Below are 17,819 nucleotides of genomic sequence, written 5' to 3'. Positions count from 1 at the left end.
GCATAATAACTAACACCAACACATACTCTACCAAAAATGACTGGAGTGAAAGGAGGAAGAAAAAACACATGATGATTGATATAAGCCAGCCTCAGGTATCACTTGGAGAAGGCAATGGCACCCCACTCCAGTACTCTTGCCTGGAGAATTCCGTGGCCGGAGGAGCCTGGTAGGCTGCAGTCTGTGGGGTCGCTGAGGGTCGGACACGACTGAGTGACTTCACTGTCACTTTTCACTTTCATGCATTGGAGGAGGAAATGGCAACCCACTCCAGTGTTCTTGCCTGGAGAATCCCAGGGACGGGGGAGCCTGGTGGGCTGCCGTCTATGGGGTCACACAGAGTCGGACATGACTGAAGTGACTTAGCAGCAGCAGCAGTTATCACTGATTATAAACTGCCCTCACCCTTGTCTACTTTCTTTCACATTTTTCCACCTGTAATCAATTAACCTAAACTCGCACTTAGCAAAAACAAAAAAAGACTTAAGAGTTGAAAAAAACCAAAGACAAATTAAAAATGCAAGTAATATCTGTTTAAAAGGACATTAAACACCACATTTGCAATTGCTCGCTCATGAAAGTCCACCGAAATGACAAGGAAATTTTGAAATCTGAAGCACAAATAAGTGAGTGGAATTGACCTTGTGGATGAAGAAGGTTGCAACCTAAAGGCCTGTAGAAAACTAAGAAGCAACTTGATTCTAAGCAGAAACCCAAGTAATGCTTGGTAATGAAGATCCCAGTTTCCTCTGAAGACAGTGCAGAGGGGAAAACATGAGAGTTGGTCTCACAAATAGGCAACCATTCATTCACCAATGCCACAGAAGACTGGCAAAGCGCATGAGGCTCCACACTCAGGCATACCAAGCAGAGCGAAGGGCAGGGTGAACCTATGGAAACTGGAGGATTCATGGAAAAGCCAAATCCCACCAATTAACGAGCCTCCTCGGTAAACAGGGCTTCCAATCATTTTTTTAGTGTCTAACTTAGGAAAGCAGTTAAACATCAGCACAAGTTTAAGAAAATTTGAAAAACCATCAGATAGACAGCAAAACAAACAAGAAAAATGTTTAAATTGAAGGAACTAGAAGGCAAAAAGCAGAAGAAAACTTGAAAACAACAATTAAAAGTAACATCCTCAGAGAGGTAAAATGTTACATTCATGAAGCCATAAAGCACAAAGCCAAGACAAGGGCCAAGCAAGACTAGACAGATTTAGCCGTTAAAGAAAAACAGTAAAGTCTCTTTAGACTCAGGCAGCTTATTACTTACACAGTGAAAAACAGTAGTCAAAGGTGCCAAGCCGCCATGGCCCTTGGGTAGACTAAAAATGTTAGTCGCTCAGTCGTGTCCGACTCTTTGTGACTCCGTGGACTGTACCTTACCAGGCTCCTCTGTCCATGGAATTCTCCAGGCCAGAATACTGGAGTGGGTTGCCATTCCCTCCTCCATGTAGGCTAACACCAAAGTAAAAGAAAGAAAACGGGCAGGACACTGCAGCTGAGGCACCAACGTCAGGCTGTCCCTACCCAAGCTTATAGCCTACAGCTGTGCCCTAAGTGGGGCAGGATAGCCTCAGGTCTCTAAGAAGCCAGGGAGGCAGATGGGAAAACTGCCTCAAGACATCCGTCCACAAAACAGAGGGCTTCCTTCAAGAAAAGGCAGATAAGGAAATGTTCTTGTGATGGCTCCCCACAAGACGGTCCAACCACACTCCAGGAGGATCACATGCAGACCACTGAGCCAAGACTTAGGCCAGGAGGTTCAAGCCCGGACTGCACGGCCCACCAGGATCCAGGCAAGTTCATCAGGACACCAGGGCGGAACCATGGCTCCACAGACACAACATACCACTACTTTTAAAAGGGAATATTCAGAGAATAAAAAAAAAAAAAACTTTCAGATGTTAAAAATGATAGGAGAAAAAATGTAATCAATGGAAGAACTGGAAAAGAATATTGACAAAATATATGAAAAAGCAGAAGATGGAAAAGAGACAGTGAGAAATAAGAATTTAAAAATTAGGCCACATCTTTGGAGAAGGCAATGGCACCCCACTCCAGTACTCTTGCCTGGAAAATCCCATGGACGGAGGAGCCTGGTGGTCTGCAGTCCATGGCGTCGCTAAGAGTCAGACACAACTGAGCAACTTCACTTTCACTTTGCACTTTCATGCATTGGAAAAGGAAATGGCAACCCACTCCAGTGTTCTTGCCTGGAGAATTCCAGGGACGGCGGAGCCTGGTGGGCTGCCGTCTATGGGGTCGCACAGAGTCGGACACGACTGAAGTGACTTAGCAGGAGCAGCAGCAGCCACATCTTGGGAGCTTCCTCAGTGGCTCAGCAGTAAAGAATCTGCCAGCAATACAGAAGACTTGCAGGAGACGTGGGTTCCATCCCTGGGCTAAGAAGATCCCCTGGAGGAGGAAATGGCAACTCATTCCAGTGTTCTTGCCGGGAAAATCCCATGGACAGAGGAGCCTGGCAGGCTAAGGCTCACGGGGTTACAAAGAGCTGGATGTGACTGAAACGACTGAGCACATATGCCCATCTTAACAAAAAGAGTTCTAGAAATAGAGATTAGAAAAAGTTAGAGGGAAGGAGCTTATCCAAGAAATGGTGTTAAAAAACTTCCCAGAACTGAATGATATGAATTTCTCCTTTAAAGAGTCTATTAATGATCAACTTGAGAATGAAAAAAGATCCATCGTATAATACATTATCAAGAAATTTCAGAATATTGGGAATAAAGAGAAGACCCTAAGAGCTTTCAAATCAAGCAGGACACACATTAAGTATCAAGACTAAAAATTATAAATGACTTCTCAATAGCTCGGATGGTAAAGAATCTGCCTGTGATGCAGGAGACCTGGGTTCAATCCCTGGGTAAGGAAGATTCCCTGGAGAAGGCTAACCACTCTAGTATCCCTGCCTGGGAAATCCCATGGACAGAGGAACCTGGTGGGCTACAGTCCATGGGGTTGCAGAGTCAGACACGACTGACACTTCACTTTCTCAGTAGTTTCAGTGGAAGCTGCTGCTGCTGCTAAGTCGCTTCAGTCGTGTCCGACTCTGTGTGACCCCACTGACGGCAGCCCACCAGACTCCCCCATCCCTGGGATTCTCCAGGCACGAACACTGGAGTGGGTGGCCATTGCCTTTCAGTAGAAGCTAAAAGAGGGCTTCTCTGGTGGCTCAGCAGTAAAGAATCTGCCTGCAATGTAAGAGATGCGGGTTCTATCTCTGGGTCAGAAAGATCCCTTGGAGAAGAAAATGACAACCCACTCCAGTATTTTCGCCTGGAAAATTCTGTGGACTGAGGAGCCTGGCAGGCTACAGTCCATGGGTTGAAGTTAAAAGGCACCAGGCAATGCTGTAAAACTGAAAGGGACAATGATTGCCAGCCTAATGCCAATGCTCACATAATGTTTCATTTGAGGATATGGATAGAACTGAGACATGCTGAGTCACACCAAACAATCAGAACAATTGATCATTTAAGCAGTTTTTCACAGGAAGCAGTTGGAAGAGGTACATCACCAAAATGAGGGAATAAACTAAAGAAGAAAAACAGGATTCAGGAAATGGGATATCAGCATGAGAGAGGTGAAGACCAACCGATCCAGAGTAGCGTAGGACAGGGAGTCCCAGGAGGAATGTCTTTAAAGGAAAAAAGATTATATGATATGTTTGAACCTACCAACAAAGTTAAGCTCCTGGAGGGTAGTCAGGGTATAATTTAAAAGCTACTATAGACAACACTGAGCAAATAAAAGAATAAGGTCATTACAAAAGAATTCCCAAAAGCCAAAAACAAAAATTGGAACAATAAAGGAAATCTAATGACAGGTACCACACAACCCAGCTGTGAATAATATTTACAGAGTCTAAATAGTATAAATACTGAATGCTAATTTAACCAAAACCAGCATGTATTAGGTTGTCCAAAACGTCCATTGGGGATTTTCCATGTTACAGAAAAAACTCAAAAGCACTTTTTGGCTAACCCAATAACTGCACTGTACTGTGAGGATGAGAGAGGAAGCTACATTTTTAGGGAAGAGAGAGAAGGAATATAGCTTAATTTTCATATTCCAAAATAGATCAATAAATAAAACCTAAGATGGAAATATTAAGGAATGGCAAAAAATCATTTTACTTAGAAATACAAAGATAATCTATAAGAAGGCTAAAAGATTTCAAAGTGGTTACCTCTCAGTAGCAAGAGTTGGTACAAAAAGAATAGGGGAGTACTGTTTTTTGTTATAAGCCTTGGGAAAAAATTGTTTTGATTTAAAACTATCTACATATTATTTTTAAATACAATAAAGCAGTGAGTTAAAGATAGCAACCTAAGTTTATAAGCCAAAGTGAAAAATTCTAGACAGTATACTTACCAAGTGACCCTGACAATAAAGCCTAGGTAAAAGGAAAAAAAAAACTTGATTATTATTCATATCTAGCAACTATATGGGACCGTTTAGTTTGTTTCATTTTGAAAAGGGGAAAGAAAAGGGGAAGGGAAGCCCTAAGAAATACTTGAACTCAAAATACTTGGTGCTGTGATGTGCTAAGTCGCTTCAGTCATGTCCAACTCTTTGAGACCCTATGGACCATAGCCTGCCAGGCTTCTCTGTCCACAGAATTCTCCAGACAAGAACCCTGGAGTGGGTTGCTGTGTCCTCCTCCAGGGGATCTTCCTGATCCAGGGATTGAACCTATGTCTCCAAAGTCTCCTGCATTGGCAGGCAAGCTCTTTACCACTAGAGCCACCTGGGAAGCAAAAATACTTGGTAACTTTCACAAATTTTATGGTATTTTCCATTGTAATCAGGATATTATAGCAGAAAGGAAAGTGAAATTGCTGTCATGTCCGACTCTTCGTTACCCCATAGACTACAGCCTAACCAGGCTCCTCCGTCTATGAATTTTCCAGGCAAGGGTACTGTAGTGGGTTGCCATTTCCTTCTCCAGGGGAATCTTCCCGACCCAGGACCCGGGTCTCCAACATTGCAGGCAGACACTTCATCATCTGAGCCACCTGGGAAGCCCAGTTATAGTAGAAAGGAATCTTGCGTAACAGTGAATGATTCATCTCTCCTGTTAATAGGTACTCATCCCAAGTTACACAGCTGGTTGGGGCAGGATCAGAACCCTCTGTTTTTAACTCTCATACCTTTTTCATTTTATCACAAATAAATGACAAAATAATGACTAAATGTAATTTTTAAATAATTAAATATCAAGGAAACCGAATCTCTCAGCACTTTTTTTGATTTAAAAAGGGAGTCTACTTGAAGATAAAAATACATAAAATTATCTATTAGTTTTAAGGTAAAGCATGTTGGTCTTTTAAACAATTAAACAGATACAACAAAAGGAAAGTATCTATAACCAAACTCTTTTCCTACTTGTTCTGACATAAAACTGGTAGTTTTTAAAACCTTCAAACTGCCATCTATATTTTGCCTAAATTGTGGGTTAACTCCTGTGTTATCTATCTTGAAATGGCATTGAAAAATGTGTTTTATTGCAATTTGTATTACTGTCCAAATGATTCTTTTACTCAGATAGCTAATCATGCCCTAGGATCTAATGATTTGCTGAAAGTAGGTTTTGGTAACAAGATTTATAAGGAAAAGATATACTTCCCGATAGTTTTAAGGAATTGATGGTGTTCAACAAAAGGATTTGGGAGGCTTAGGTGATTTCTCATAATTAGTAAACTACACTGGTCATCCAGTGATAGGTTATCAGGATATATCTTGAGCATGAGGATTAGTAGGAACATCAAAAAGTGGGCCAAGGCTTACTCAAAGGACCCCTTATACCAGATAGCATCAATCATTCAAGATTTAGGTAAAGTTCCTAGTCAAATATCATATTACCTGACTTTGGATGAAAAATTAGACTGCCGTTTTTTTCCCCTTTTAGTCACTAATTAAACATGAACTAAATTTTTTTTTACATTGGCAAAATGGAAGATTAGACATAAAATGAAACAGCACTCATATGTTTATTAATCAGTCTATTCCATGCTAAAATCTACACAACATTCCTACACCATAACAGTTTAAGACTCTGAACAAGACTAAACACCTTAGAGGTAGTCAATAAATACCTGTGAGCTGATGATTAAATGACAGCAGCAGATCAATATATGGTATTTTCTCATTACTTAGGCATTTCTAAAATAACCTTATTCCTATTCTCTAAAGCCACTCATTTGCAAAAACCTCTCATGTCTTTTAACATTACCAAAAAAAAAAAAAAGTTGATTTTCCAAAGTAGTAATCTAAGTAGCCTAATTTGTTCAACTCATTCTTCCTCACATACACCCACTCTAGTCAAATGTACTCTAAAGCATTCTGCACAGTGAATACAGCAGGCACACAATGCTTCATGAAGGTGGTGACTTTAATCAGCTACAAAGCACTCAGACCTCTTTCTCCTCCTCTATGTTGGATCACACAAATGTCATCTGCTGCATCTCATAATTAGTAAGTAGCAATAAAGTTTATTCTGCACTACTTTGTTATCATTTTAACTTTTAGTGTAAGTGGAAATAGAAACTGATTTTTTTCATCTTGAAGCAGTAACTACGAGAACTATTTAAATCATACCCATGTTTCTCAGCCTAAGAGAAGCATTTCAAATGATACAGGCCTCTGTGCTTCATTACAAAGATTCAGCAAGAAAAAAGAAATGACAGGATTATTTAAAGGCATGTTCAGGAACAACAAAAATGAATTTGTAACTGCTACTCCATTGTTTCATATATATTATTTCCATAAGTGAAAAAGAAAGTGAGTCACTCAGTCGTGTCTGACTGTGACCCCATGGACTATACAATCCATGGAATCCTCTGGGCCAGAATACTGGAATGGGTAGCCTTTCCCTTCTCCAGTGGATCTTCCCAACCCATGGATCAAACCCAGGTTTTTCACATTGCAGGCAGGTTCTTTATCAGCTGAATCACAAGGGAAGTCCAAGAATACTGGAGTGGGTAGCCTATCCCTTCTCCAGCGGATCTTCCTGACCCAGGAATCGAACTCGGGTCTCCAGCATTGTAGGCAGATTACCAACTGAGCTATCAGGGAAGCCCAAGTACTATTTTCATAAGAGATCCTCTAAAATTTATATATAATTAAGCCAGCTTTTATCCCTCTAAGTTCTTTTGTGTATAAGGAAAATCCTCCCACAACACTAACAGAACATGCCTTATAAATATACTATATTTGTTAGCAAATATAAAAACAACAGTTTCAGATTTATATTTTACAAAAAAAAATTTATTTTAAGTTAAAGAGTCTCTACCTAAATTTATTCTGGTATCAAACAGCTACAATTAGTGATGGGACAAAAAGCATTCATAATTGTGGCAGCATGTTAATCTATTTACAAAAACTATACAAAATTAGATTAATTATTACATCCACTTATCAAAACTTCCTGAAATTAAATTCATTTTTGGAAATCTATCAAAAGTCCTCAGATCTAGAATGATAGTCTTAATGATTTTTAATTCATGGAATTATAGCACATAAGATTTTCAAGCAAAAACATCAGATGAAAGCCTGTACAATAAAATAGTCTCCTTCTCCTAACTGCCTGGAATGTAAATGAAAATGTGTGCCCTTTTTATAGAAGGAAAAAAACTGAACTAAGAGTTCGACAGTATCAAATACTTGTTAGAATGGTTTGCTGGAATTAAAGTTGGACAATTAATTCGACGTTGTTAAAAAATGCTTTAAACTAAGTCCTTATTTTTACTTTTTTATAAAAAATCTTTGCTCAGCCACTTTGGATCTCTGCCTTGTAACAAAAATGTTGTTCAGTTTTTACTAAGTCCATACCCATAAAAGGCATCTTCAAAATGGCACATATTTTAAAAGTGCATATAAACATAACTCAACTTAAATTGTAAATATACCTAGGAGCAATAATTTAATATTCTATTGCAAAATATAGATAGCCTGAAGGCAACATGCTTGGTCAATCTATCATAAACTTTTTGGTTTGATGCCAAAATATTTCAAAATAAAGGAAAAAAATACTATGACTCTTTTTAGCTAATGGCTTTTCAGATATTAATTTTCAGATATACTAAATACTCATCTAACAAAGTATCTAGAGTACCCAATGATATGTGTCATGAATTCAAAAAACAACTACATAATACAAAAGTAACAACAATAACATGTATTTTAGACCTAAGATGAGTTTATCTAGTAAGAGTTATATAAGAAATATCAGGTAAGACCCCCAGATAAACTTTAGATACAAAATGATATAGTGTGGCATTGTTCAAACACATCCAATATTCAGACACAATTTAAATAAACTAGGCTGGCTTTTTTATATCACCAGCTTTCATCAGGGCTTTAATAGCTCTGGCCCTCATTTCAAGTTCAAGCAGCTCCAGCTGCTGTGCTGAAGGCTGAACATCTTCCGGCGGAGGAACAGTCAGGGTGGCGGCTTTGGGCTCCTTTGGACTGGACTCTGCAAGTCCCAGAATCTCGTTCACGCTTTTCTCAATGTCTTTCTCCAGGTCATCTATCTGACCAGCTTCACTCTGGACTGTATTTTCTGGGACCTCAGGAGCAGCTGCTTCTTCATTACAGGGGCCTTCTATGTCGCTGTCATAAGCGTCTGCATTTATACTGAGTACATCGCTATCTTCCCCTTTGCCTGTAACACACACAAAAAGGGACAGAATCATGTGACCTAAAGGCTCTGATCAAAATTTCCCTTCTATTTATCATGTAAGGGCTGCTTTGACCTCCCCCACCTCCCACATTAGAGTCCCAAATTCCATAAGCGTCATCCCAAACCCTTTTCCCCAGACTCCTCAACCTTTTTTTTTTTACCTGAAGAACCTTAATTTTCTGACCAGGGATCAAATTCAGGCCCTGGCACTGAAAGCACTGAGTCCTAACCTCTGGACTGCCAGGGAATTCCCCCATCAACTTTGAAAACATCTAATTTAATGTAAATCTTAATTATTTTTCATCCCAATTTACTAGAACATGGAAGCACTGGGAAATGTATACCATCATATGGATGTCCCTGACCAACTTTCCAAATTAAAATGTTGTACCACTTTAGACCACAGTGAAGCCTTGACATTACAAAATGTTGACATCCTTTGGACAGAATACTGATTACTGAGGTAAAATTCCACTCAAAAAGAAGTTTAAAGTACTCTGCCTTATAAACTATAAAAACAGAAAACTATCCACCAGTAAGCTGGACACCATGTGCACTGCAATTATTCCAAAGCCTTTCATATGCTTTTTCAAACACTTTGCTCTAAATCAATAAATTCAAGGAGAATGCCTAAGGCTACTTTCTAAGATAGAATAACTTTCATCAATAGGATTTTAATTAATGAAGTTAGTAAGCCATAATTTTTTAAAAATGCATTTGTTATAAGGCGTCAGTAACTGATGCTAAGAACGTGCATATAAACACGGATTGTAGCCCTCAACCACTATGGTCTTGGACCATTACTAAAGTCCACAAGTTAGTTACAACTTTGAGTGCTCCTCTATACCTCCAAGTTATTTATTTTAAATTCCTGATATGTCTTTTAAAAAGAAGGTAATGATCCCCCAATTGTTAGCTTTGTTAATTTTCCTATGGTAGGGAAAACATTTATAAAACACAGACTGACAGATGGAAAATTCTGATAATATAACATATAAAAATTCTACTCCACAGATTTTAAAGTAAATTATTTACTCACCTTAACTGATTCTCCTACATCCTAATTATTCAAAAACTACTCCCATTCCAAAATTAAAGTAGAAAATGAGCTAACAAAGTATGTGTCCACAAATAGAACTTGTAAAAAATAAGTTCCAATTTTTATCATTTAATGCAAAAGAATATTTTATATATCTCTCCAGAGCAAAAAATATTTCCAAATAGCTACAGAAAAAAATGAATATAGCCTTTTGTATAAATAAATAATGCTTTACATCTAAGTATTCTAATGTGAGACAACAAATTGAAGAAAAAAAGTGCTGCTAAGTTGTTCATAGTCTCAAAGTTAATTTTCATGCCTAACAGGCTTTACTCTAGAATTCTAAATCTGTAGTCACTGAGTGAAGAGTTTAAAATATAAGCTTTTAGAAAAATGTGATTGTTTTTTCAGGCTAGAAGTTGCTGCCTGATAATGAATGAAGAGCAGAATGTAATGGATGACTGGGGAGAAAGGGAGAGTCTCAAAGTTGGAATACCTGAACTCTAACCCTTACTCTGCTTTTAATCATATAATTTGGGGAAAATCCCTTACCTTCTCAGAGGTTCTCTCCTGTAAAAATTAAGGTAGATTGTCTTAGGATGTCCCAAAAGCCTAATTTTACATAGTAAGCTGTATATACAAAAATATATAAAATGGCAATATTTTAAACTGTTTTCCTTTTTTCTCCCCATAAGATTCAGGTATCATTTATATTTCACTTAATATATCTGTCAGCTGGATAATAATCCAAAAGAATTTCCTACTAGCCAATGAAAGTAGCCAATGAAAAATAAGTTAACAAGTCAGTAAATCCTGCTCTACTAAAATTTTTTGACCAAAAACTCTTTATTGGCAACAGTTTTCTAGTGAAAAGAAGTACATTTACAAAGTTCAGGCGTTATAATTGAAGTTCACATATTACCTTAGGGATCAATGTATAACTAATCAACAACTATGGAATCTCTTATACGTTAAGTCACAAATGTTGAAGCAGCTGCATTTTTATGAAATTAGTTTGCTTTGAATCTAAATAAATGAATGAGTGAAACTTAGATATTTTCATTAAATAAGTGGTAATCTATTTTAGTAGATCCTGTAAATGTTTACATAGCAAATCATCAGCCTATATTTGCTCTCAAAAAAGACTACAGGGATATATGTGAGTATGTAAAAGTATTTGTAAGTGAAGGTATATTATGTTCATCCTTTTTTGCTCCTCTTTCAAGCACTTCTGAAATGGCTAAGATCTACTGAGCTATATACTCTCACTTAATTCAGATCACTCTTCAAGCCTATTTATATAAGCTACTCAAAAAGCAGCCACAGCTAAAGAGCTCCTCTGCCATAAACTTAAGATCCCCAGAAGGAGGAAATGGCAACCCACTCCAGTCTTCTCGCCTGGGAAATCCCACGGACAGAGGAGCCTTAGTGGGCAATAGTCCATAGGGTTGCAAAAGAGACACGACTTAATGGACTAAACAAGTTCATACAGTTATCAGCACTAGAGATTCAGTGCTGTGTGTTTCATGTGTTTATACACATGCTCCCAATGTTTCAAAGGAGAAAAGTCTTGATGAAAAACTTTTTTCATTTATATTTTCTATGGGTTTGTTTCAAATGTTTTGAGAGAGCAGAGGTGGAACTTGCTTTACTTTTTTTTTTAATCAGAAACAGTAGTATACATAGTACTGGAAGAAGAAACAATCCTCTGTGAATTTGCTCTTCTCTGTTTACATTTAAAATGATTGAAATCCAAGTGACTGAGCTCTCTGTAGCACAGCATAGGTAAAAGCATCCTAAGTTCCATCTGCCCATCACACCTGCACGTAGAGGCCAAAGCTTTGTAGGATCTGTATCTGAAATAATTCAGCATAAGTGCTTCACTTCACAAATGTGAAAACAAGATAAGTGACTTGTAAAATGTAACCTGACAAACTATTTAAACATTTAAGATCATACTTTGTTATTTCACTAGTTCTTAATTTTCTTCATTCTACTGACTCATTTTTAAAACATAGTTTGCAAACATAAGAATACATTTTCAAAGATAATTTACTCTTATCCTCAATATCAGATAATTGTAGGGTCTTTTGTTACCAATTATGACCCTCCAATCAGAAGGGGTAAAACTTGTACACTCTTTCTAAAACAGTAACCTTAACCTGCTGCTGCTGCTGCTGCTAAGTCACTTCAGTTGTGTCCGACTCTGACCAATCCCATAGACAGCAGCCCACCAGGCTCCACTGTCCCTGGGATTCTCCAGGCAAGAAGGCTGGAGTGGGTTGCCGTTTCCTTCTCCAACGCATGAAAGTAAAAAGTGAAAGTGAAGTCGCTCAGTCATGTCCGACCCTCAGCGATCCCATGGACTGCAGCCTACCAGGCTCCTCCGTCCATGGGATTTTCCAGGCAAGAGTACTAGAGTGGGGTGCCATTGCCTTTTCCGAACCTTAACCTAATATGCCTTATCTAAGTCCTCAAAATATCAGTGCAGTCATGGTTCTGTCCTTCTGCACCCCAACTCTGCATATGTGAAAGTAAGTGTGAGTGTGCATGCGCACACATGCACATCTGTGCACAAGTGTGTTCAGGGGAGTGAGTAAATTTTAAGAGAATTCTACAAAGGAGCATTTTCAAGCTTTTACACAGGCTTAGGAGTCTGACAGTAACAAAACAATCTCAGGGAAATTATTTGTACTCCTCTAAGAGAAATAAAAATAGTTTCAGTGTATTCATGATGCTAAAGTAAGATCACTGAAATCCACCAAGAAAAATAAAAGACATAGGGGTTTGAGGTAAAATAATACAAATATAATTTAAGATATTAAGAATTCATACTATTAACTGTTAAAAACATTACTAAAAAAATGGCTGGGGGAAGAGAGCAAGCATAAAATTAGACCAAGTACTGAAGTCATAAAGCAGCAAAATAACTTAGACATGGTACATATATACAACATAATACTGCTCAGCCATAACAAAGAATGAAACAACATTACTTGCAGCAACATGGATAACACCCAAAAAAGATGTCCTTTTCATTATAGGGGACTGGAATGCAAAAGTAGGAAGTCAAGAAACACCTGGAGTAACAGGCAAATTTGGCCTTGGAGTGCAATACGAAGAAGGGAAAAGGCTAATAAGAGTTTTGCCAAGAGAACGCACTGGTCATAGCAAACACCCTCTTCCAACAACACAGCAGAAGACTCTACACATGGACATCACCAGATGGTCAACACCGAAATCAGATTGATTATATTCTTTGCAGCCAAAGATGGAGAAGCTCTATACAGTCAGCAAAAACAAGACCAGGAGCTGACTATGGCACAGACCATGAACTCCTTATTGCCAAATTCAGACTTAAATTGAAAAAAGTAGGGAAAACCATTAGACCATTCAGGTATGACCTAAATCAAATCCCTTACAATTATACAGTGGAAGTGACCAATAGATTCAACGGATTAGATCTGATAGACACAGTGCCTGAAGAACTATGGACGAAGATTCATGACATTGTACAGGAGACAGGGATCAAGACCATCCCCAAGGAAAAGAAATGCAAAAAGACAAAATGGCTGTCTGAGGAGGCCTTACAAATAGCTGTGAACAGAACAGAACCAAAAGGCAAAGGAAAAAAGAAAAGATATAAGCATGTGAATGCAGAGTTCCAAAGAATAGCAAGGAGAGAAATAGCAAGAAGAAAGCCTTCCTCAGTGATCAGTGCAAAGAAATAGAGGAAAACAATAGAATGGAAAAGTCTAGAGATCTCTTCAACAAAATTAGAGATACCAAGGGAAAATTTCATACAAAGATGGGCACAAAAAGGACAGAAATAATATGGACCTAACAGAAGCAGAAGATATTAAGAGGAGGTGGCGAGAATATACAGAAGAACTATACAAAAAAGAATTTCACAACCCAGATAATCATGATGGTGATCATCAACCTAGAGCCAGACATCCTGGAATGCGAAGTCAAGTGGGCCTTAGAAAGCATCACTACGAACAAAGCTAGTGGAGGTGATGGAATTCCAGTTGAGCTATTTCAAATCCTAAAAGATGATGCTGTGAAAGTGCTGCAGTCAATATGCCAGCAAATTTGGAAAACTCAGCAGTGGCCACAGGACTGGAAAAGACCAGTTTTCATTCCAATCCCAAAGAAAGTCAATGCCAAAAACTGCTCAAACTACCGCTCAATTGCACTCATCTCACACACTAGTAAAGTAATGCTCAAAATTATCCAAGCCAGGTTTCAACAGTATGTGAACCATGAACTTCCAGATGTTCAAGCTACATTTAGAAAAGGCCGAGGAACCAGAGATCAAATTGCCAACATCTGTTGGATCATCAAAAAAGCAAGAGACTTTCAGAAAAACATCTACTTCTGCTTTATTGACTACACCAAAGCCTTTGACTGTGTGGACCACAACAAACTCTGGAAAATTCTTCAAGAGATGGGAATATCAGACCACCTAACCTGCCTCTTGAGAAATCTGTATGCAGGTCAGGAAGCAACAGTTAGAACTGGACACGGAACAATATAGACTGGTTCCAAATCGCAAAGGAGGACATCAAGGCTGTATATTGTCACCCTGCTTATTTAACTTCTATGCAGAATACATCATGAGAAATGCTGGGCTGGAGGAAGCACAAGCTGGAATCAAGACTGCTGGGAGAAATATCAATAACCTCAGATATGCAGAGGACACCACCCTTATGGCAGAAAGTGAGAAAGCCTCTTGATGAAATGAAAGAAGAGAGTGAAAAAGTTGGCTTAAAACTCAACATTCAGAAAATGAAGATCATGGAATCTGGTCCCATCACTTCACGGCAAATAGATGGGGAAACAGTGGAAACAGTGACAGACTATTTTGGGGGGCTCCAGAATCACTGCAGATGGTGACTGCAGCCATGAAATTAAAAGATGCTTGCTCCTTGGAAGAAAAGTTATGACCAACCTAGATAGCATATTAAAATGCAGAGACATTACTTTACCAACAAAGGTCCATCTAGTCAAAGTAGTCAAATATGGATGGACTATAAAGAAAGCTGGACTATAGTTGGACTATAAAGAAAGCTGCGTGCCAAAGAATTGATGCTTTTGAACTGTGGTGCTGGAGAAGACTCTTGAGAGTCCCTTGGACTGCAAGGAGATCCAACCAGTCCATCCTAAAGGAAATCAGTCCTGAATATTCATTGATGCTGAAGCTGAAGCTCCAATACTTTGGCCACCTGATGTGAAGAACTAAATCATTTGAAAAGACCCTGATGCTGGGAAAGACTGAAGGCAGAAGGAGAAGGGGATGAGAGAGGATGAGATGGTTGGATGGCATCACAAACTAATGGACATGAAAATGAGTAAACTTCAGGAGTTGGTGATGGACAGGGAGGCTTGATGTGCTGTAGTCCATGGGGTCGCAGAGTCAGACATGACTGAGTGACTGAACTGAACTGACTGGATGGACCTTAGAGATTATCATACTAAAGTGAAGTAAGTCAGAAAGAGAAAGATAAATATCACATGGTATCACTCATGTGTGGAATCTAATTTTTAAGAAAAGATACAAATGAACTGACTTGTATGTATGATGTATGGAAAAAGACTTCCATACATCAAAACAAGCAGATGGTTACCAAAGGGAAAACTTGTAGGGGAGAGATAAATGAGGAGCTTGGAATGAACACACATACACTACCATATATAAGGCAAATAACCAACAAGGACCTACTGTATAGCAGAGGAAACTCTACTCAACATTCACGGATTAAAACAAAACAAAACAAAAAATTCACGGATAACCTAAATGAAAACGAATATAAAAAAGAATGAACATATGTAAATACATATATGCATAACTGAGTCCATTTGCTGTACACCTGAAACTAAAACAACTATAAATCCACTACACTCCAATAAAATTAAATTTAAAAAAAAAATAAAACAAAGTAACTTTAAAATATACACAAAGAGGGACTTCCCTGGTGGTCCAGTGGCTAAAACCCCTCATTCTCAATGCAGGGAACTAGGTTCGATCCCTGGTCAGGGAACTAGATCCTGCGTTCTGCACCTAAGACACAGCATGGTCAAATAAATAAAAACTGAGACTTGGTGCAGCCAAATAAATAAAAATACTTAAAAACATATATATATATATATATATAAAATAAAAATACTTTATATAAAAATTAAAATACTTTCAATATATATATACAAAGAAACAAGAGACATTACAGAATTAACTACATTAATTCTGCTCCTTTATATAATCTAGTAACATAGGTGGCCCCTAAAATACTAAATACCATTTAGAGAATTTTAGAGAAAAGCAATATAATTGAAGAAATGAACCAAATAACCTAAGGGAAAGGACAAAAGAGTTTAAGAACTTGGCTAAGCAAAAGTTATAGGAAGACAAAGAGTTAAAATATTGATATTTTTCAAGGAAAAAGCAATAAAGAGTTCAAGGACTTATTGAGTATTCATCTCTTATGGTTAATCCCCTAGCCAACTACTCACAAATATAAATTCTATTCCATTTTCTTCTGATCTGTGTATGTTCAACTTTTCTTTTGTTTTCCTGCTATCTTCTTTGCTACCAACTTAATTCATACTCTAGTCAAACTCTGTACCAACTCTTTGTGACCCCGTGGACTATACAGTCCATGGAATTCTGTAGGCCAGGAAACTGGAGTGGGTAGCCTTTCCTTCTCCAGGGGAGGTTCCCAACCCAGGGATCGAACCCAGGTCTCCCACATTGCAGGTGGATTCTTTACTAACTGCGCTATCAGGGAAGCCTTCGATGGACATGAGTTTAAGCAAACTCTGGGAGATAGTGAAGCATGGGGAAGCCTGGTGTGCTGCAGTCCATAGGGTCACAAAGAATCAGGCAGGACTTTGCAATTAAACAACAATAACAACACAAACATGGGATAAAACCATAAAGGGAAAAATATTTGGCAACTAAATAAAACACCTACCACTCTTTAAATATTTTACTGACAAGGAGAAAAATTACAACTATGAAAAACCCAATCACTTTAAAATTTAAAATTTCAGTATTTTAAAAAGGGAACATACTACATAATACAAAAGGTAAAATACAATACTTCTATTTTTATTATCATCTATAACAATTCTCAATGCTTGAGAGCTACAGAGATCCCCTAAGCTAGATAAATGAAAATATTTTATGTTTTAGATTGCTTTCTGTTATAATAAAAGTTTTAATTACCCAGTGAAAGTAAACAAACATAGAAGAGTTTTTAAACATTTTGAGTAATAAAAATTAAAAAGGACTTTTAAATTATGCTGCTGCTAAGTCACTTCAGTCGTGTTCGACTCTTTGCGACCCCATGAATCACAGCATGCCAGGCCTCCCTGTCTATCACCAACTCCCGGAGTTTACTCAGACTCATGTCCATCGAGTCAGTGATGCCATCCAGCCATCTCATCCTCTGTCGTCCCCTTCTCCTCTTGCCCCCAATCCCTCCCAGCATCAGAGTCTTTTCCAATGAGTCAACTCTTCGCATGAGGTGGCCAAAACTGGGGTTTCAGCTTTAGCATCATTCCTTCCAAAGAAATCCCAGGGCTGATCTCCTTTAGAATGGACTGGTTGGATCTCCTTGCAGTCCAAGGGACTCTCAGGAGCCTTCTCCAACACCACAGCTCAAAAGCATCAATTCTTCAGCGCTCAGCTTTCTTCACAGTCCAACTCTCACATCCATACACGACCACAGGAAAAACCATAGCCTTGACTAGACAGACCTTTGTTGGCAAAATAATGTCTCTGCTTTTGAATATATTATCTAGGTTGGTCATAACTTTTCTTCCAAGGAGTAAGTGTCTTTTAATTTCATGGCTGCAGTCACCATCTGCAGTGATTTTGGAGCCCCCCAAAATAAAGTCTGACACTGTTTCCACTGTTTCCACTGTTTCCCCATCTATTACCCATGAAGTGATGGGACCGGATGCCATGATCTTCATTTTCTGAATGTTGAGCTTTAAGCCAACTTTTTCACTCTCCACTTTCACTTTCATCAAGAGGCTTTTTAGTTCCTCTTCACTTTCTGCCATA

General features: G+C 38.4%; 1 protein-coding gene across 3 annotated transcripts in view; it reads right to left on the bottom strand.

The window, feature by feature from the left end:
- Window positions 1-7,270: 7,270 nt before the first annotated feature.
- CAAP1 (caspase activity and apoptosis inhibitor 1) overlaps window positions 7,271-17,819 on the bottom strand; it is a 74,144-nt gene continuing 63,595 nt past the window's right edge. For 2 of the 3 annotated variants that reach the window (XM_059889086.1, XM_059889085.1), the window contains exon 6: window positions 7,271-8,691. In XM_059889086.1, the coding sequence (XP_059745069.1) occupies window positions 8,345-8,691 (347 nt within the window). In that variant the 3' untranslated portion in view covers window positions 7,271-8,344. The remainder of the gene's footprint in view (window positions 8,692-17,819) is intronic. The other variant, NM_001038120.1, reaches the window with a different exon arrangement.

The sequence above is a fragment of the Bos taurus genome, chromosome 8 (genome assembly GCF_002263795.3).
Source record: "Bos taurus isolate L1 Dominette 01449 registration number 42190680 breed Hereford chromosome 8, ARS-UCD2.0, whole genome shotgun sequence".
Classification (NCBI taxonomy): Eukaryota; Metazoa; Chordata; class Mammalia; order Artiodactyla; family Bovidae; genus Bos; species Bos taurus.
The sequence above is the reverse complement of the archived record's forward strand: the minus strand, read 5'-3'. Positions and strand labels throughout refer to the sequence as shown.